Source organism: Macaca mulatta, chromosome 5, assembly GCF_049350105.2.
Source record: "Macaca mulatta isolate MMU2019108-1 chromosome 5, T2T-MMU8v2.0, whole genome shotgun sequence".
Taxonomy (NCBI): domain Eukaryota; kingdom Metazoa; phylum Chordata; class Mammalia; order Primates; family Cercopithecidae; genus Macaca; species Macaca mulatta.
In genome coordinates, this window is record NC_133410.1 from 109,776,760 (window position 1) to 109,791,863 (window position 15,104).

Here is a 15,104-nt window from a genome sequence, read left to right on the forward strand (position 1 = left end):
AGTTTTTGTTGATCCACTTTATAGTACATTTGCTTTCCAATTCATTAATTCCCACTCATATTTTATTGTTTTCTTCCTTTGGGTTTTGGGGGGTTTATTATTTCTTTTCTCTGCCTTATTGAGATGGTTGTTCCAGTAATTAAGTTTGAACCATTCTTTTTCCTGCCTAATATATGCATTTTAGAGCTATAAATTTTACTGTAAGATTGGCTTTAATTATATTGCACAAGTTTTGGTACTCCATATTTTTATTATCATTCAGTTCAAACTATTTGCTGATTGTCATTATGATTACTTCTTTGACACATAAGTTACTGTAGTTTAAAATTTATGAGCATATAGTTATCTTTTGGTTTTTGACGTTTAGATTAATTCCTCTTTGATCAAGAGACACACTCTATATCATTTAAATCATTTAAAACCTGTTGAGACTTGCTTTATGACACAGGCTATGATCTATGATAGTAATCAATTCTTATCTACTTGAAAATAGTTCACTTTCTTTAGTTGAGGTGCAGTGTTCCACATATTTCCATTAAATTAAGTTTGTTAATTATATTGATTTATGCTACATCAATACCTATATTTTGTCAACTAATGAGAAAGGTACATTAAAATTTTCACTAGAATTGTGGATTTGTCTTTTTCACTAAATTTTTGCTTTATACATTTTCATGCTATATGATAATAAGTAAAAGTTTTAACTTGCTTTATTTTCCTGGAAAATTAAGTATTTTAGTATTATGAAATGTTCCTATTTATTTCGATTTAATTTTATTGCCTTAAATTCTACTTTTTCTGATATAGATGTATTTTTTTCAGGGTATATCCCTTTTCACTTTTTAAAATTTAACTGTTGTATGTCTTTTTAAGGCAACATTTAATTTGGTTTTGTGTGTGTGTGTGTGTGTGTGTGTGTGTGTGTGTGTGTGATCATTAGGGTTTTCTATTAATAAGATCATGTTATTTGAGAACAGAGATCATTTTACTGCTTCCTTCCCTATATGGTTGCTTTTAATTTCTTTTTCTTTCCTGATTGCTCTGAATAGAACTTTCAGTACTATATTCAATAGAAGTGATGAGAGTGGACATCATTGCTTTGTTCCTGATCTTAGAGGAAAAGCTTTCAACTTTGTACTTTTGACTATAAAGTTACTTGTGGACTTTTCATATATGAACTTTATTATTCAGGGCAATTTTTAAAAATTTATAGTTTATTGAGCATTTTTATCCTGAAAGGGTGTTGAATTTTGTCAAATGCTTTTCTGCACCAATTGAGATAATCATGTGGCTATCGACCTTCATTTTGTTAATGTGGTATATTACATTGATTGATTTTCCTATGTTGAACCATCCTGCATTCCACAAATAAATGTCACTTGAAACACGATGTCTAATCCTCTTAATGTGTTATTGAATTTGGCTTGCTAGTATTTTGTTGAGGGTACTGGCATCAATATTCATTAATAATATTGGTCTGCAGTGTTCTTTTCTTGTAGTTTTTGTGTATGATTTTGGTATCTGCCTAATTTTAGTCTCACAGAATGCATTTGAAAGGGTTCCTGGCTGGGCATGGTGGCTCACACCTGTAATCCCAGCACTTTGGGAGGCCAAGGTGGGTGGATCATGACACCAGGAGTGCAAGACCAGTCTGGCCAAGATGGTGAAACCCTGTCACTACTAAAAATACAAAAATTACCTGGGCATGGTAGTGGGTGCCTGTAATCCCAGCTACTTGGGAGGCTGAGGCAGAGAATTGCTTGGACCTGGGAGGTGGAGTTTGCAGTGAGCCGAAACTGTGCCACTGCATTCCAGCCTGGGCAACAGGGCAAGACCCTATCTAAAAATTAAAAAAAAAAAAAAAAGTGTTTCCTTCTCTCTCTCTTTTTTTTTTTTTTAATAAGAGTTTGAGGAGGATTGGTGTTAATTCTTCTTTAATTTTTGGTGGAATGGTTTAGTGAGGCCATCTGGACCTGAGCTTTTCTTTGTTGGGAGGTTTATTTTATATCATTATTTTATTTTATTTTTAGGGCTGTTTTATCTGCTAGGCTCTTTGATAACAGTATCTGGGGCCTAAAATATTTCCAAGGGCCTAGTGAAATCTTTGAGATCTCAAACACAAAATTATTGCCTCCATTATACAAAAAATTCAGCAAAATCTAAATTAATAAATTATTCCTTAATGTGTCTACAAAATGCATACAACCTTAAAATCCATTAAGGTCTGAAACAGTTCTGATCCCAAGCACTTTGAATAAGGAATATTCAACTTGTATCACTTTTATAACTTTTGTAAATTTTATAAGTTTTTGTAACTTTTATAATTTTATAACTTATAATCTATAAATTTAATTAACATAAGATGTGAGGGAAATTCAGTGTTTGAAAAGGGGGACCTAAAGTCAGAAGGCGTACAGCTAACCAAGGCCTTAAAACAGCCTACACTCCAACAACAAACATACTCTATCTTCTTTTCAATTGACCTTCACTCATGGTTTTCCTTTTCCCAAAACGACTCCTTCCTCCTTTGAAGCTGGTGCTTACTCCTCAAAACTTATTCAATACTAGACAAGAAACTCTGTCTCCTCAGAAGGCTCCACCTTTTGTGGTTTGAAATTTCCTTTATCATGTTCTGTCTTGATGGTAAAACCTCATAAACATTTAGCCTTCCTCTGGGTGCTAGAGGCTCTCTTCAGCATGGAGAGAGGTTCTTTGTCCTGAAAGATGTCACTGTTGAGCTAGAGAAGCAGGCAAATCCATATAAAAAAAAAAAAAACAAACAAAACACACACACACACACAAAACAAAAAAATAAAACAGTATTAAACTGACTTTCCAGTGGATGCCAAGTCTTCTCTGGCTTTCTCTGTCTTGAGAATTACATGAATTTGTAGGACTTCTTTTAGTTAGTTTATTGAGTTGGACAACTCCTCCTAGTTGGACCCATTACCCTCAGATGCTCTCTCTCTCTGTCTCAAGAGAGAGACAGAGAGAGAGGCTGTTTTCTAATAGTTTCAGTATAGGAAAATATTTTGTGTGTGTGTACACCATATATATACATATGGTGAACAATTTGATGTTTTGATATATATATGTATTGTGGAATGATTAAATCAAGCTGATCAACATATCATCTCACATACTTGTTAGTTTTTTTGTGGTCAGAACATTTAAAATCTACTCTCTTAGTAATTTTAAAGTAGAAAATACATTACTATTAATTATAGACACTAGGTTGTAAAATGGCCTCCAGAAAGTATTCCTCCTAACTGAAACTTTGTATCATTTGACCGACATCTTCTCATTCCTACCCTACCCAACCCCTCACCCTCCAGCTTCTAGTAACTACCATTCTACTCTCTATTTCTATGAATTCAACATGTTTAGATTCTATATGTAAGGGAAACCATGCAATATTTGTCTTCCTGTGCCAGACTTATTTCAGTTAGTATAATGACCTCTAAGTTTATCCATGCTGTCACAAATGACAGGTTTTCCTTTTTTTCCAGGCAAAATAGTATACCATCGTGTATATATACCACATTTTCTTTACCTCTTCATCTGTTAATGGACACTTAGATTGATTCCATATCTTGTCTATTGTGAATATTGCTGTGATGAACATGAGAATTAAATATCACTTTGATATACTAATTTAATTTCCTTGGATATGTACCCAGAAGTGGGATTGCTGGATCATATGATAGCTATATTTTTAATTTTGGGGGAATCTCCTTTCAGTTTTCCACAATGGCTACACTATTTCATATTTCCATCAACAGTATACAAGATTTCCTTTTTCTCTACATCTTTGCCAGAACTTTTTATCTCTTGTCTTTTTGGTAACAGCCATTCTAACAGGTATGAGGTGTTACCTCATTGTGGTTTTAATTTGCATTTCCTTGATGATTAGTAATGTTGGGAATTTTTAAATATTTCTGTTGGCCATTTGTATGTCCTTTTGTTTGGGAAATATCCATTCAGATCCTTGGCCCATTTTAAAATTGGGTTATTTGTTTTCCTTGCTATTAAATTGTTTGAGTTCCTTATATATTTTGTATGTTAACCTCTTAACATTTGTATCGTTTGCAAATATTTTCTTCCATTTTATAAGTGTATTAGTCTGTTCTCACACTGGTAATAAAGACATACCTGAGACTGGGTAATTTATGAAAGAAAGAGGTTTAATTGAATCACAGTTCCACATGGCTGGGGAGGCCTCACAATCATGACTGAAGGCTCATGAGGAGCAAAGTCACGTCTTACATCACGGCAGGCAAGAGAGCTTGTGCAAGGGAACTGCCTTTTATAAAACCATCAGGTCTCATGAAACTTATTCACTGTCACAGGAACAGTATGGGAAAGACTTGCCCTCATGATTCAGTTACCTCCCACCAGGTCCCTCCCATGACACGTGGAAATTATGGGAGCTACAGTTCAACTGAGATTTGAGTAGGGACACAGCCAGACCATTATCAATAGGTTATATCTTCACCCTGTTGATTGTTTCCTTTTCTACACTGAAGCCTTTTCATTTGATACAATCTCAATTGTCTAATTATGCTTTTGTTGCCTTTGCTTTTGATGTTATATCTGAAAAATCTTTCCACAGACTAATGTCAAGAAACATTTCTCCTAGGTTTTCTTCTAGTCGTTTTACAATTTAGGTCTTTCAAAAATGTAAATAATATCATATCATTGCCCTGCTCCCAACTCTCCATTACATTGTGTGTCCAATTAGAATAAAATTCACTGTCCTTACCATGGCCTGCGTGGCCCTGTCTGGACTGACTCCTGATTCCTGCTCTAATGGCATCTGCTACCTTTTCTTCCCTTCATTCCTTCCACTCAACCACAGATGACTTCTCTTTATTCAAACAACTTAAATCCACCCACATATCAGCACCTGTGCACTTCGTATTTCCTCTTTGAATTCTCTTCCCCAAATATCCATATGTTAACTTCTTGACTTTATTTAGTTCTGTTTCCAAATGGCACTTGTTCAGAGAGGGATTTTTTGAACACCTTATGAAAATTGGCACTACCATCATCACTTGCTTTTTTTTTGTTACTGTTTTATTATTATTTAGAGTATCGCTGATATTGAATTATTAATATTTAACTTATTTATCTTTTTCATCCACTAGAAAGTAAATTTCATGATAGCATGGTCTGTCTAATATACAACGATTTATCACAATCCAGGATAATGCCAGGTACACAGATAATCCTCTGAAAGATTTTTAGTAAATAAGATAATTTTTAATTCAAAAAGCCCATATTTTAAAAATAACAAAGTCAGAGCACTAGATTAATGAGAAGTCCTGTCTTAAAAATTCTAGGATTCTAGAAATTTGTTTCCCTTTAAATAGGAAAAATACACACCACTCTAAGAGAATAGGAAAAGATTAGAGAGAAATGTTTTGAGTATGATCTTCTTTTTGGATCTGAATTCCAACTTTCTAGGGAATAAAGCAACAAATCTCACTAGCTCTTCTACTCTAAATTAAACCTGTACTGTTTTCATCTTGAGATGAAATACCCACAATGTATTTGTCTGATATTTCTTATCCAAGGAACCATTGCCCAGATGTTTAAGAGGGAGCTGAATCTTCAGCTGTTCAACATTAAACCAACAGTAGATTGTTTTGTTTTCTGTCTATCTCTCTGTCCAGTATCCATTAATCCTAAATGTGTTTATGTGTGATGGGTGGAAAGGGAGTGGTGCTCTCCTAACCAGGAATCTGGGAGAGGTACTGGTTTCATCACTTGGCAAATGGAAATGTATGCAATCTCATTATATCAAGTAGGGTCTATGTTGGGCAGTAAGCACCTTGAGAAAAGAAAGGAATCTAGGGAATAATGGCTGACCCAGAAATAAATGTAATAATAAATTCTAAAAAAATTTGTATAAAACTTGTTTATCAAATAACAAAAGCGATGGCCAACAGTAAAAACGCTTATTTCATTATCCTGCTTTCCAGAGTGTTTCATTTGTTAAGAAAATGACTTTGATGTGTTTTTTTTAACTACTTGGAAGAAAGCCATTTTAAACTGAGTTTAGAAGCTAAATCAATACAACAGTTCCCAGAACTGAGATGCAGAGAGCATTCTACTTCATGAATTGAAGTGGAATTAAAAGTCTTAATTGACTCATGGGCTGACCACATACTTCTGACATGTACTAGGTTTAATAAATCACAGACCCTGAATGACATTTTCTTCCTCATAAGTCACTGAATGGGTGAGTATTTAGTGCAGGATACAAATTATTTGAGTTTAATTTTCCAGAAGCTGCTATATACTTTGCAGATGTATATATAGTAGTTTTATTTTTATTTTATAGGGGCCATCATATTATAGGTAGATGAATTTTGGTTTCCTAAAGGTGCCTTTTAGATATATATTACTTACAAAATAGGTTCTACTTATCAGAAACCAAACCACTACTACATGAAAATGTTATTCATATGAAGAAGAGATGATTCTGCTCTTCAAATTCCTCTACGGGGTGACTGTCCCATTACAAAGAAGTATTAGTTTACAATTATAGTGTGAAATTAGACTCCTTCTGGGCAAACTTCTGTATGTTGTGCTTGAGATGATTATAATAAAAAAGAGAAAAATTATGTTTCTGAAGTTTCTAGACAAGAGTAGGTCTTGGACAGTCACAATTTCTACTTGCCATCTCTTTCTACCTTAGAGATTTCCCAAGAAAAGACTTAGACACTATGATTCATCTGTAGCTATTTCTTATTAAGGACTATGGATACACCAAAAATGCATCCATTACCTATATTCCTAACTCTTCCAGTCAGGTGTGTTTACTATACATACAAATTACTTATATCATGGAGGCGAGAATGTGAGAAGTATCTGTTGTGAGGAAACTGGAACTGGAAAGCTATCAGAAATCATGGGAGTTCTAGCTTCTATTTCTCTCTCTGCCTCACACAAACAATTTAATTTTGCTCACAGGGTATTCCCATCTCCCAACATACTCTCCATTCTTTTCTGTCAATCCTGTTTACTCATAACAATTGCTTCTGGATGCCATAGGTATGCACATGAATTACCATGACTACCGCAGACTCCCACTACTAAACTTTGCAGCTTCAATTCCCATAGCTAACTCCTGCTGTTTGTTTGTTGGGTTTTCTAGTTCAGACTATTCAGAAAGAAAATTTGGTTGGCTAGGCTCATCATTTTCTTTCCTTTTGTTTTTCAACAAAGCTTTATCAAAAATATGATTTACACACCATTAAATGCATGCATTTTAAGTATACAAGTAATAATTTTTAGTAAATCTGTAGGATTGTGCAACCATCAATATAATCCAGTTTTAGAGCAGCTCCATCAACATGAAAAACTCTGGTGAGCTTATTTAGAATCAATTCCCACTCCCATCTCCAGCTGCAGGCAACCACTTATCTGCTTTCTGTCCCTATAAAATGTCTTTTCCACATATTTACTGTAAGTGGAATATACCACATGTCATATTTTGTGTATGGCTTCTTTCATTGAGTATAATGTTTCTCATTATAAGGTCCATACTTATAATGTTTCTCAAGTATAAGGTCCATACTTGAATGCAATAGCTTTAGAATAAGTTTTGAAATTGGGTTGTGTCCTCCAACTTTGTTCTTTTTCAAAAATGTTTCACTATTCCAGGTCCTTTTTATTTCTGTACAAATCTAGGGTCATCTTACCAATTTATTTTAAAAAACTGGGATTCTGGTAGAGATTGCATTAAATATATTAATCAATTATTGATCAATTTGGAGAGAATTATCATATAAATATTGAGGTTCCTAATCTATAAAGATGTAACGTCTCTTTAGATATTTAATTTCTCACCAAAATAGTTTGTAGTTTAGTGTACAAATCTTTCACTTCTATTATTGAATTTATTTCTACATATTTTATACTTTCTGATGCTATTGAAAATGGAATTATTTTCTCGATTTTATTTTGGATTGCCACTGTTAACATACAAAAATATAATTTACTTTTACATATTTTATATCTTGTGCTACAAACCACTCTTTAGTGGTTTTAGTAGTTTTATAGTGAATTCTTTGAATTTTCTACATAGATAATTATGTAGTCTGCTAATAAAAAATGCTTTATTTCTTCCCTTTCAATCTAAATGGATCTATGTATTATCCATTGTTGAATTGTACTGTCTAAAACCTCTGGCTATAATGTTGAATAAAATTGATAAGAACAGACATCTTTGGTATGTTCCAGATCTTAAGGGGAAAACATTAAGTCTTTCTTTATTAGGTATGATGTTAGCTGTAGGCTTTTTGTATATGCCCTTTATCAAGTTGAGGAAATTTCATTATATTTCTAGTTTATTGAGAGTTTTTAATATGAATGAATGTTAGATTTTGCTGAATGCTCTTTCTACATGTACTGATTTTACTAATTTGTTGTATTACTTTATTTGGTTTTCATATGTTAAACCAATCTTGCATTTCTGGGATAAATCTGACTTGTTCGTATTTTATATTCTTTTTTACTTGTTACTCATTTTTTGCAATATTTTATCGAGGATATTTGCATCTATGTCTAAGAGCCATATTGGTCTGTAGTTTTCTTTACTTGCTTTTTCTTTTCATTCTTTTCTTGCTTTGGTATCAGGGTAACATTAGCCTCAGATAATAATCTGTGCAGTGTTTTCCCCTCCTTTACGTTCTAAAAGAGTTTGGGAAGAGTTAGTATGATTTATTTCTGAAATACTTTATAGAATCGACAATTGAAGCCATCTTGGCTTGGGGTTTTCTTTATAGGAATATTTTTAGTTCCCATTTCAATTTCTTTAATCATTATAGGTTTTTTTTTTCTTCAGATTTCCATATCTTCTTGAGTCAGTTTTAGCAATTTATTTCTTTCTGACGATTTTCCCATTTCATCTAAGTTGTCTAATTTGTTGGCTGAGCTGTCCTTTTAGTGCCAGGTAATATCATAGATTACTGCCCAGTCTTGCGTTAATCTTCGTTGTGACCCATTCATTTGTGGCTGCAGTATAATAGGGTATCTCTGTAAAAGATGAGGCTGCCAAATGATTGTTCTATTGGGTAGAGACTAAGAGACAATTTAAACAGGACATAATTCCTTGGCAGTTGTATGCTGGAAAACATTCTGAAACTAGTTTTATCCAACACACTAGTTTAACACTTCAGCACAAATCCTCATACTTACTCTTGGGTTTGGAACTTTGCAATGCTGAAACAGCATTTGGAGGTGTAACACTTGTTACTGTTACGTTTGAAATGATGGACTTATTCTCCCTGACATCAGGAGTTGTGACTCTTAATCCTGTAAAAAGAATGAACAGTCATCAGGAGTATAACAAATCACCAGATCATCTTATTAATATTCATATTAATATCCAACTAAAACTTGAAGATTAATTTCTAGAAGTCTTCTGACCAAGCCTTAGAAATCCAGCATTTTAACATTCACCTTTTGGTGATATAATTAATTACTTTAAAGAATGTAGAGGGACATTAACTTTCTTGTGTAGGTTATCTCACTTGATTATCATGGTAATCTTATGAATTAAGTAATCATGATGATAATTATTTTATATATAAGACTCAGAGAAATTAAATAATTTCCCCACAATCACATAACTTGTAATAGGAGAGAACCATGACCTGAATTCAAGCCTTTCTGATGCAAAAGTTAATCACTCAGTTACCCTGGGAAAAGAAAGGTAAGGATGTGGTAGTAATTAAGTATAGCACTATTATTCTCATGCCACTTGGGAAAATATTTTCAAGCAGGTGGAATAGTCAGGAGGTAAGGGATAATAGGACATAAATGGAATACACTTTTAATTATACTTAGTTCATTTTCTTTGAAAAAAAAGAAAAATTTACAACAAAAATATAAGCTGAGCTTTTCAAAGATAACATTTGAATAAGATGACTTGAAACAACTTATATTTGCCTATATATTCTGAAAAAAAAAATCAATGCCCTTCAGTTTTTTCAGTCTAGTGTGGAAACATTGGGCTAGTGAAGAAATGCAGACATGCCATTTACTGCATGCTTGGTGTTAGCTAGATGTGACGCTACCTGGAGATGAGGGGAAAGCAGTTTAGTAGATGTCTAACACGGAGTAGAATGGAGCAAGAACTACTGGTGCTTTCTAGAAGTGCAGTCAACTTCCATTCTATGTCAACAAGTATCTACTGTGTAATACAAATTCTTAGTGCAGTTGAGGAAGTCATGCTGAAGAAAGGGATCGTTTGCAAGAAGACTTCATAGACAGTAGATAAATATATTTTCCTTCAGGTAAAAGGCCTTTGGAAATTAGTGTGCAAACAAAATGAAATAAATTGAAATGTAGTCTACAGTGTTAATCCTGCATATGAGAGAGAATGAGTGGGAATGGCCATACATTTCAGAGGTTAAATAGGGAGGAAAATATGTGAGGTAGAGATATGCCTTATTATAGCAAGAAAGCAGAAATTGGTATTCTTGTTAGCATGGAAGTGGGACAGGTCACCCAAGGTGCAGAAACTCAACATTTGAGGATGGAGGAACTCCTGGGGGGTAAAGATTTTGCTTCCCACTGGAACTCCAACATATGTTTGGGAAAGATCAGAACAGGAGTTTCTCTTCAGAAATCTTTGGAGAAGAATTCTTCAGCTGACCTAAAATTGGAAAGCATGAAAAAGCTATCCTGAAAGCCTAAAGAGTTCCCTAGTATCAAGCAGACTCAACAGTCTTGGTGGAGGGAAAGAGAATATATAGCTAAGAAAGATGTGGAGGGCTCCCAGATTAGAAATATACAAAGAAAGGAGAAAAATAATGGAATAGCTGGGAATGTAACACTAAAGATTTTGCTTAAAGAATTGCCTATTATAAATGTGGAATATATTTCACAAATGAGAATTAGAGCCTACACTCAATGTAGGACAGGTTGTCAGTTATACCACATGAAGTAGGCCATGGAGCAAATCTTGAATGTTTAAGGTAAATCAAAATATTTTTAAATATTCATGGTAAACCCAAACTGAATAGAATAAAAGATGCTGCCACAGCCACAAATTTTTAAACTTTACTAATATACAGAAATGTTTCAAATCCTAGTCTCAGGAGAGAATAATCTACGCATGGTTGACTAACATTTATTAAGATATGAGAATCATAGTCATATTAACATCTTTTTGAGAAAACTTCCAGTTGTGTTTATGGTTAACACATAGTTTATTCCAGACTACTGCCAATGAGTAATTCACACCTTCAGATAAAAAGTAAATCAATCTTGAAGCTAGTCTTTAAATCTAAATACTTTCTACTTTCCCTTACATAACAATATGTACCTGCTTTCATCTACAGTTATGAATTGCACTATAATCCTAGACAATAGTGCATGCATTAGGTTTCACAAACATAATTTTTCTGGAGAAATATTAATTTATTAGAGAATTGCATCAAGCTACATTGGCTTTACATTTATGACTTATATTTTTGAGATTCATGTATGTTTAAGTCTTAGCTTTTGGTATAGGTGGGATGCATTAAAGACAAAACATAAGGAATTTATCCATATTTGAATTGGAAAAAATGAGAATTTAACACAAGAGACGCTTGAGGGAGTCGTATCAGTACCAGATTGTAAATGGATAAAAGAAATCTTGATTCCATGCATGTCCTTAGGTGAAAACCACTGCATAGGGCTGAGAGGAGTGTGAGGGAGAGGGTCTGTTTTATAATTATCTTGGAATTATTAACGTTAAATTTATTTTGTATATTTTGAGGAATTAAGTTTATTGAGGAAAACAGTAAATCAGGATATTAACTACATTAAGAATCTAATGTGTAGTTACCAATTAACTTGAAGGGAGGGTTTGTGATCATGGATTTTAATTTTACAGGGAGGGAGATTGGCAGTTTTATTCCTTTGGAATTACATAATTTTAATTATAGCATTGTTTTATCTGATGCCCACAGGAAAAATGTCTGACCACTTTGTCTTAAGCAATAGAATGAAAGGTAAGAGACTTTTGACAAAATTAGCATTTACTAAAATACATGCTATAGACTACTAGTACTGTGATATATTTGGTTTTTACATTAATCAAAGATGCTTTTAAAATATTTAGGAATAAATTTAATCAAGGAAATGAAAGAGCTGCACACTGAAAACTATAAAACATTAATAAAAACTAAATAATTCACAAATAAATGAAAAGATACCCTATGTTCATGGATTAAAATAATTAATATTAAAATGTCCATACTACCCAAATTGATATATAGATTTTTAAAAATCCCTATCAAAATTCACAAGTCATTGTTTACAGAAGTAGAAAAAAATTAATTTGTGTGGAACCACAAAGGATCCTGAATAGCAAAACAATCTTGAGAAAGAAAAATAAAAGTAGAGGCATCACACTTCCTAATTATTTAAAATTATATCACAAAGCTACAGTAATCCAAACAGTATAATACTGGCACGAAAGCAGACATATAGACCATTGGAATAAAATAGAGAGTCCAGATATAAATCTAAACATATATGGTCAATTAATTTTCAACAAGGGTGCCAAGAGGTTACTATAAGGAAAGGATAGTCTCTGCAATAAATTGCACTGGGGAAACTGTATAACCACATGCAAGAGAATGAAATTGTACCCTTATTTGACACAACACACAAAAATCAACTCTAAATGGATAAAAGACCTAAATGTAATGCCTGAAATCATAAACCTCCAGAAGAGAAGATAGGGGCAAATCTCCTTTACATTGGGCTCAGCAATTATTTTTGGATATTACATCAAAAGCTCAGGCTACAAAAGCAAAAGTAAATAAATGGGACTACATCAAACTAAAAACCTAGTGCACAGCAAAGGAAACAATTAGCAAAATGTAAAAGCAGCTTACAAATTGAGAAAAATAATTTGTAAATTATATATCTGATAAGGAGTTAAGAGTCAAAGTTCATAAAATAAGTATTTAATTTAAGTCTTTAATCTATCTTGAGTTAATTTTTGTATATGTTGTAAGGAAGGGGTCCAGTTTTATTCTTCTGCATATGACTAGCCTATTATTCCAGCTTCATTTATTGAACAGGGAGTCCTTTCCCTATTTTTTTGGCAGCTTTGTTGAAGATTAAATAGTGTAGGTATGTGGTCTTATTTCTGGGTTCTCTATTCCGTTCCATTGGTCTATGGTTACCGTAGCCTAGTAATATAGTTTGAAGTCAGGTAACGTAATACTTCTAGCTTTGTTCTTATTGCTTAGGATTTCCTTGGCTATTTGGGCTTTTTTTGGTTCCATATGAATTTTTAAATAGTTTTTTCCAGTTCTGTGAAGATTTTCAATATTAGTTTAATAGACAATACCATTCAGGACATAAGCATGGGCAAAGATTTCATGATGAAAACACCAAAAATAATTGCAACAAAAGCAAAAGTTGACAAATGGGATTGAATTAAACTAAAAAGCTTCTGCATAGCAAAATAACCTATCAAAAGAATAAGCAGATAATCTACAGAATAGGGGAAATTTTTGCAAACTCTGCATCCAACAAAGCTCTAATATTCAGCATCTCTAAGAAATTTAAATTTACAAGAAAAAACAACTCCATAAAAACATGAGCAAAGGACACGAACAGACACTTTTACAAAGAAGACATACATGTAGCCAACAATCATATAAAAACAGTTCAACATCATTGATTATTAGAGAAATGCAAATCAAAATCACAATGAGATACTCTTTCACACCAGTTAAATGGCTATTACTAAAATGTTAAAAAATAACAGGTTCTGGTGAGGTTGTGGGGGAAAAGGAAGGCTTATACACTGTTGGTGGGAGTGTAAATTAGTTCAAACATTGTGGAAAACAGTATGGCAATTTCTTTAAGACCTGAAAACAGAAATACCGCTCAGCCTAACAATCCCTTTACTTGATATATAACCAAATGAATGGAAACCATTCTATTATGAAGCACACATATGTTCACTGCAGCACTATTCGGAATGGTAGAGGCATGCAATCAACCTAAATGTCCCATCAATGACAAATTGGATAAACAAAATATGGTACATATACACCATGAAATACCATGCAGCTATAAAAAGAATGAGATCATGTCCTCTGCAGGAATGTGGATGAAGCTGAAGAACATTATCCTTAACAAACTAACACAGGAAAAGAAAAGAAAATATTGCATGTTCTCACTTGTAAGTGGGAGCTAAATGATGAGAACACATGAACACATAGAGGGGTCAAGGAATAAATCATAAAAAATATTAGAAAATACTTTGCAGTAAATGAATATGAAAACATAATATACCAAAATTTATGGAATGCAGAGACAGCAACAGAAACAAGGAAATTTGTAGGTGTTAACACATATTAAAAAGAAGAATAATCTCAAATCAAAATCCTCACTGGCCAATTTGAGAAACTAGAAAAAGAAGAGCAAACTAAACCCATACGAAACAGTGGAAAGAAACACTAAGGATTAGAGAAGAATGAAATAAAATAGGGAATAGAAACACAACACAGAAAAAAATAAAACCAAAAGTTTGTTCTTTGAAAAGATCTATAAAATTGAGACACTTTTAGCTATGCTAATAAAGAAATAAGAGAGAGGAGTCAAGTTATCAAAATTATGAATGAACGATGATTCACTACTACCAACCTTACAGAAATTAAAAGGATTATAAGGCAATGCTGTGAACAACTATATGCAAACAAATTAGATAATCCAGATTAAATGGGCAAATTCCTAGGAAATCACTACCTACAAAAACTGAGACAAGAAGAAATAGAAAATCTAATAGACTTATAGTAAGTAAATAAATTAAGTTAGTATTTTAAAAAAATTCATAAAGGAAGCTCAGCACCAGGGTCTTCCCTGGAAAATTCTACCAAACATTTAAAGAGCAATTACCACCAATCCTCAAAAACTCTTTCAAAAATTAGTAGAGAAGGGAACACTTCCCAACTTATTGTATGAGGCTAGTATTATTTTGATTTCAAAATTAGACAAATATGTGACAAGAAAACTGCAAACATATATTTCATGAATATGGACACAAAAATTCTTAACAAAATAATATAAATAAAGTT

At 33.0% G+C, this 15,104-nt stretch overlaps 1 protein-coding gene across 2 annotated transcripts in view; it reads right to left on the reverse strand.

Moving 5' to 3' along the window:
* EMCN (endomucin) overlaps positions 1 to 15,104 on the reverse strand; it is a 117,482-nt gene that overhangs the window by 56,608 nt on the left and 45,770 nt on the right. For both annotated transcript variants that reach the window (XM_078002689.1, XM_001108331.5), the window contains exon 4: positions 9,208 to 9,324. In XM_078002689.1, coding sequence (XP_077858815.1) covers positions 9,208 to 9,324 — 117 coding nt within the window. The remainder of the gene's footprint in view (positions 1 to 9,207; positions 9,325 to 15,104) is intronic.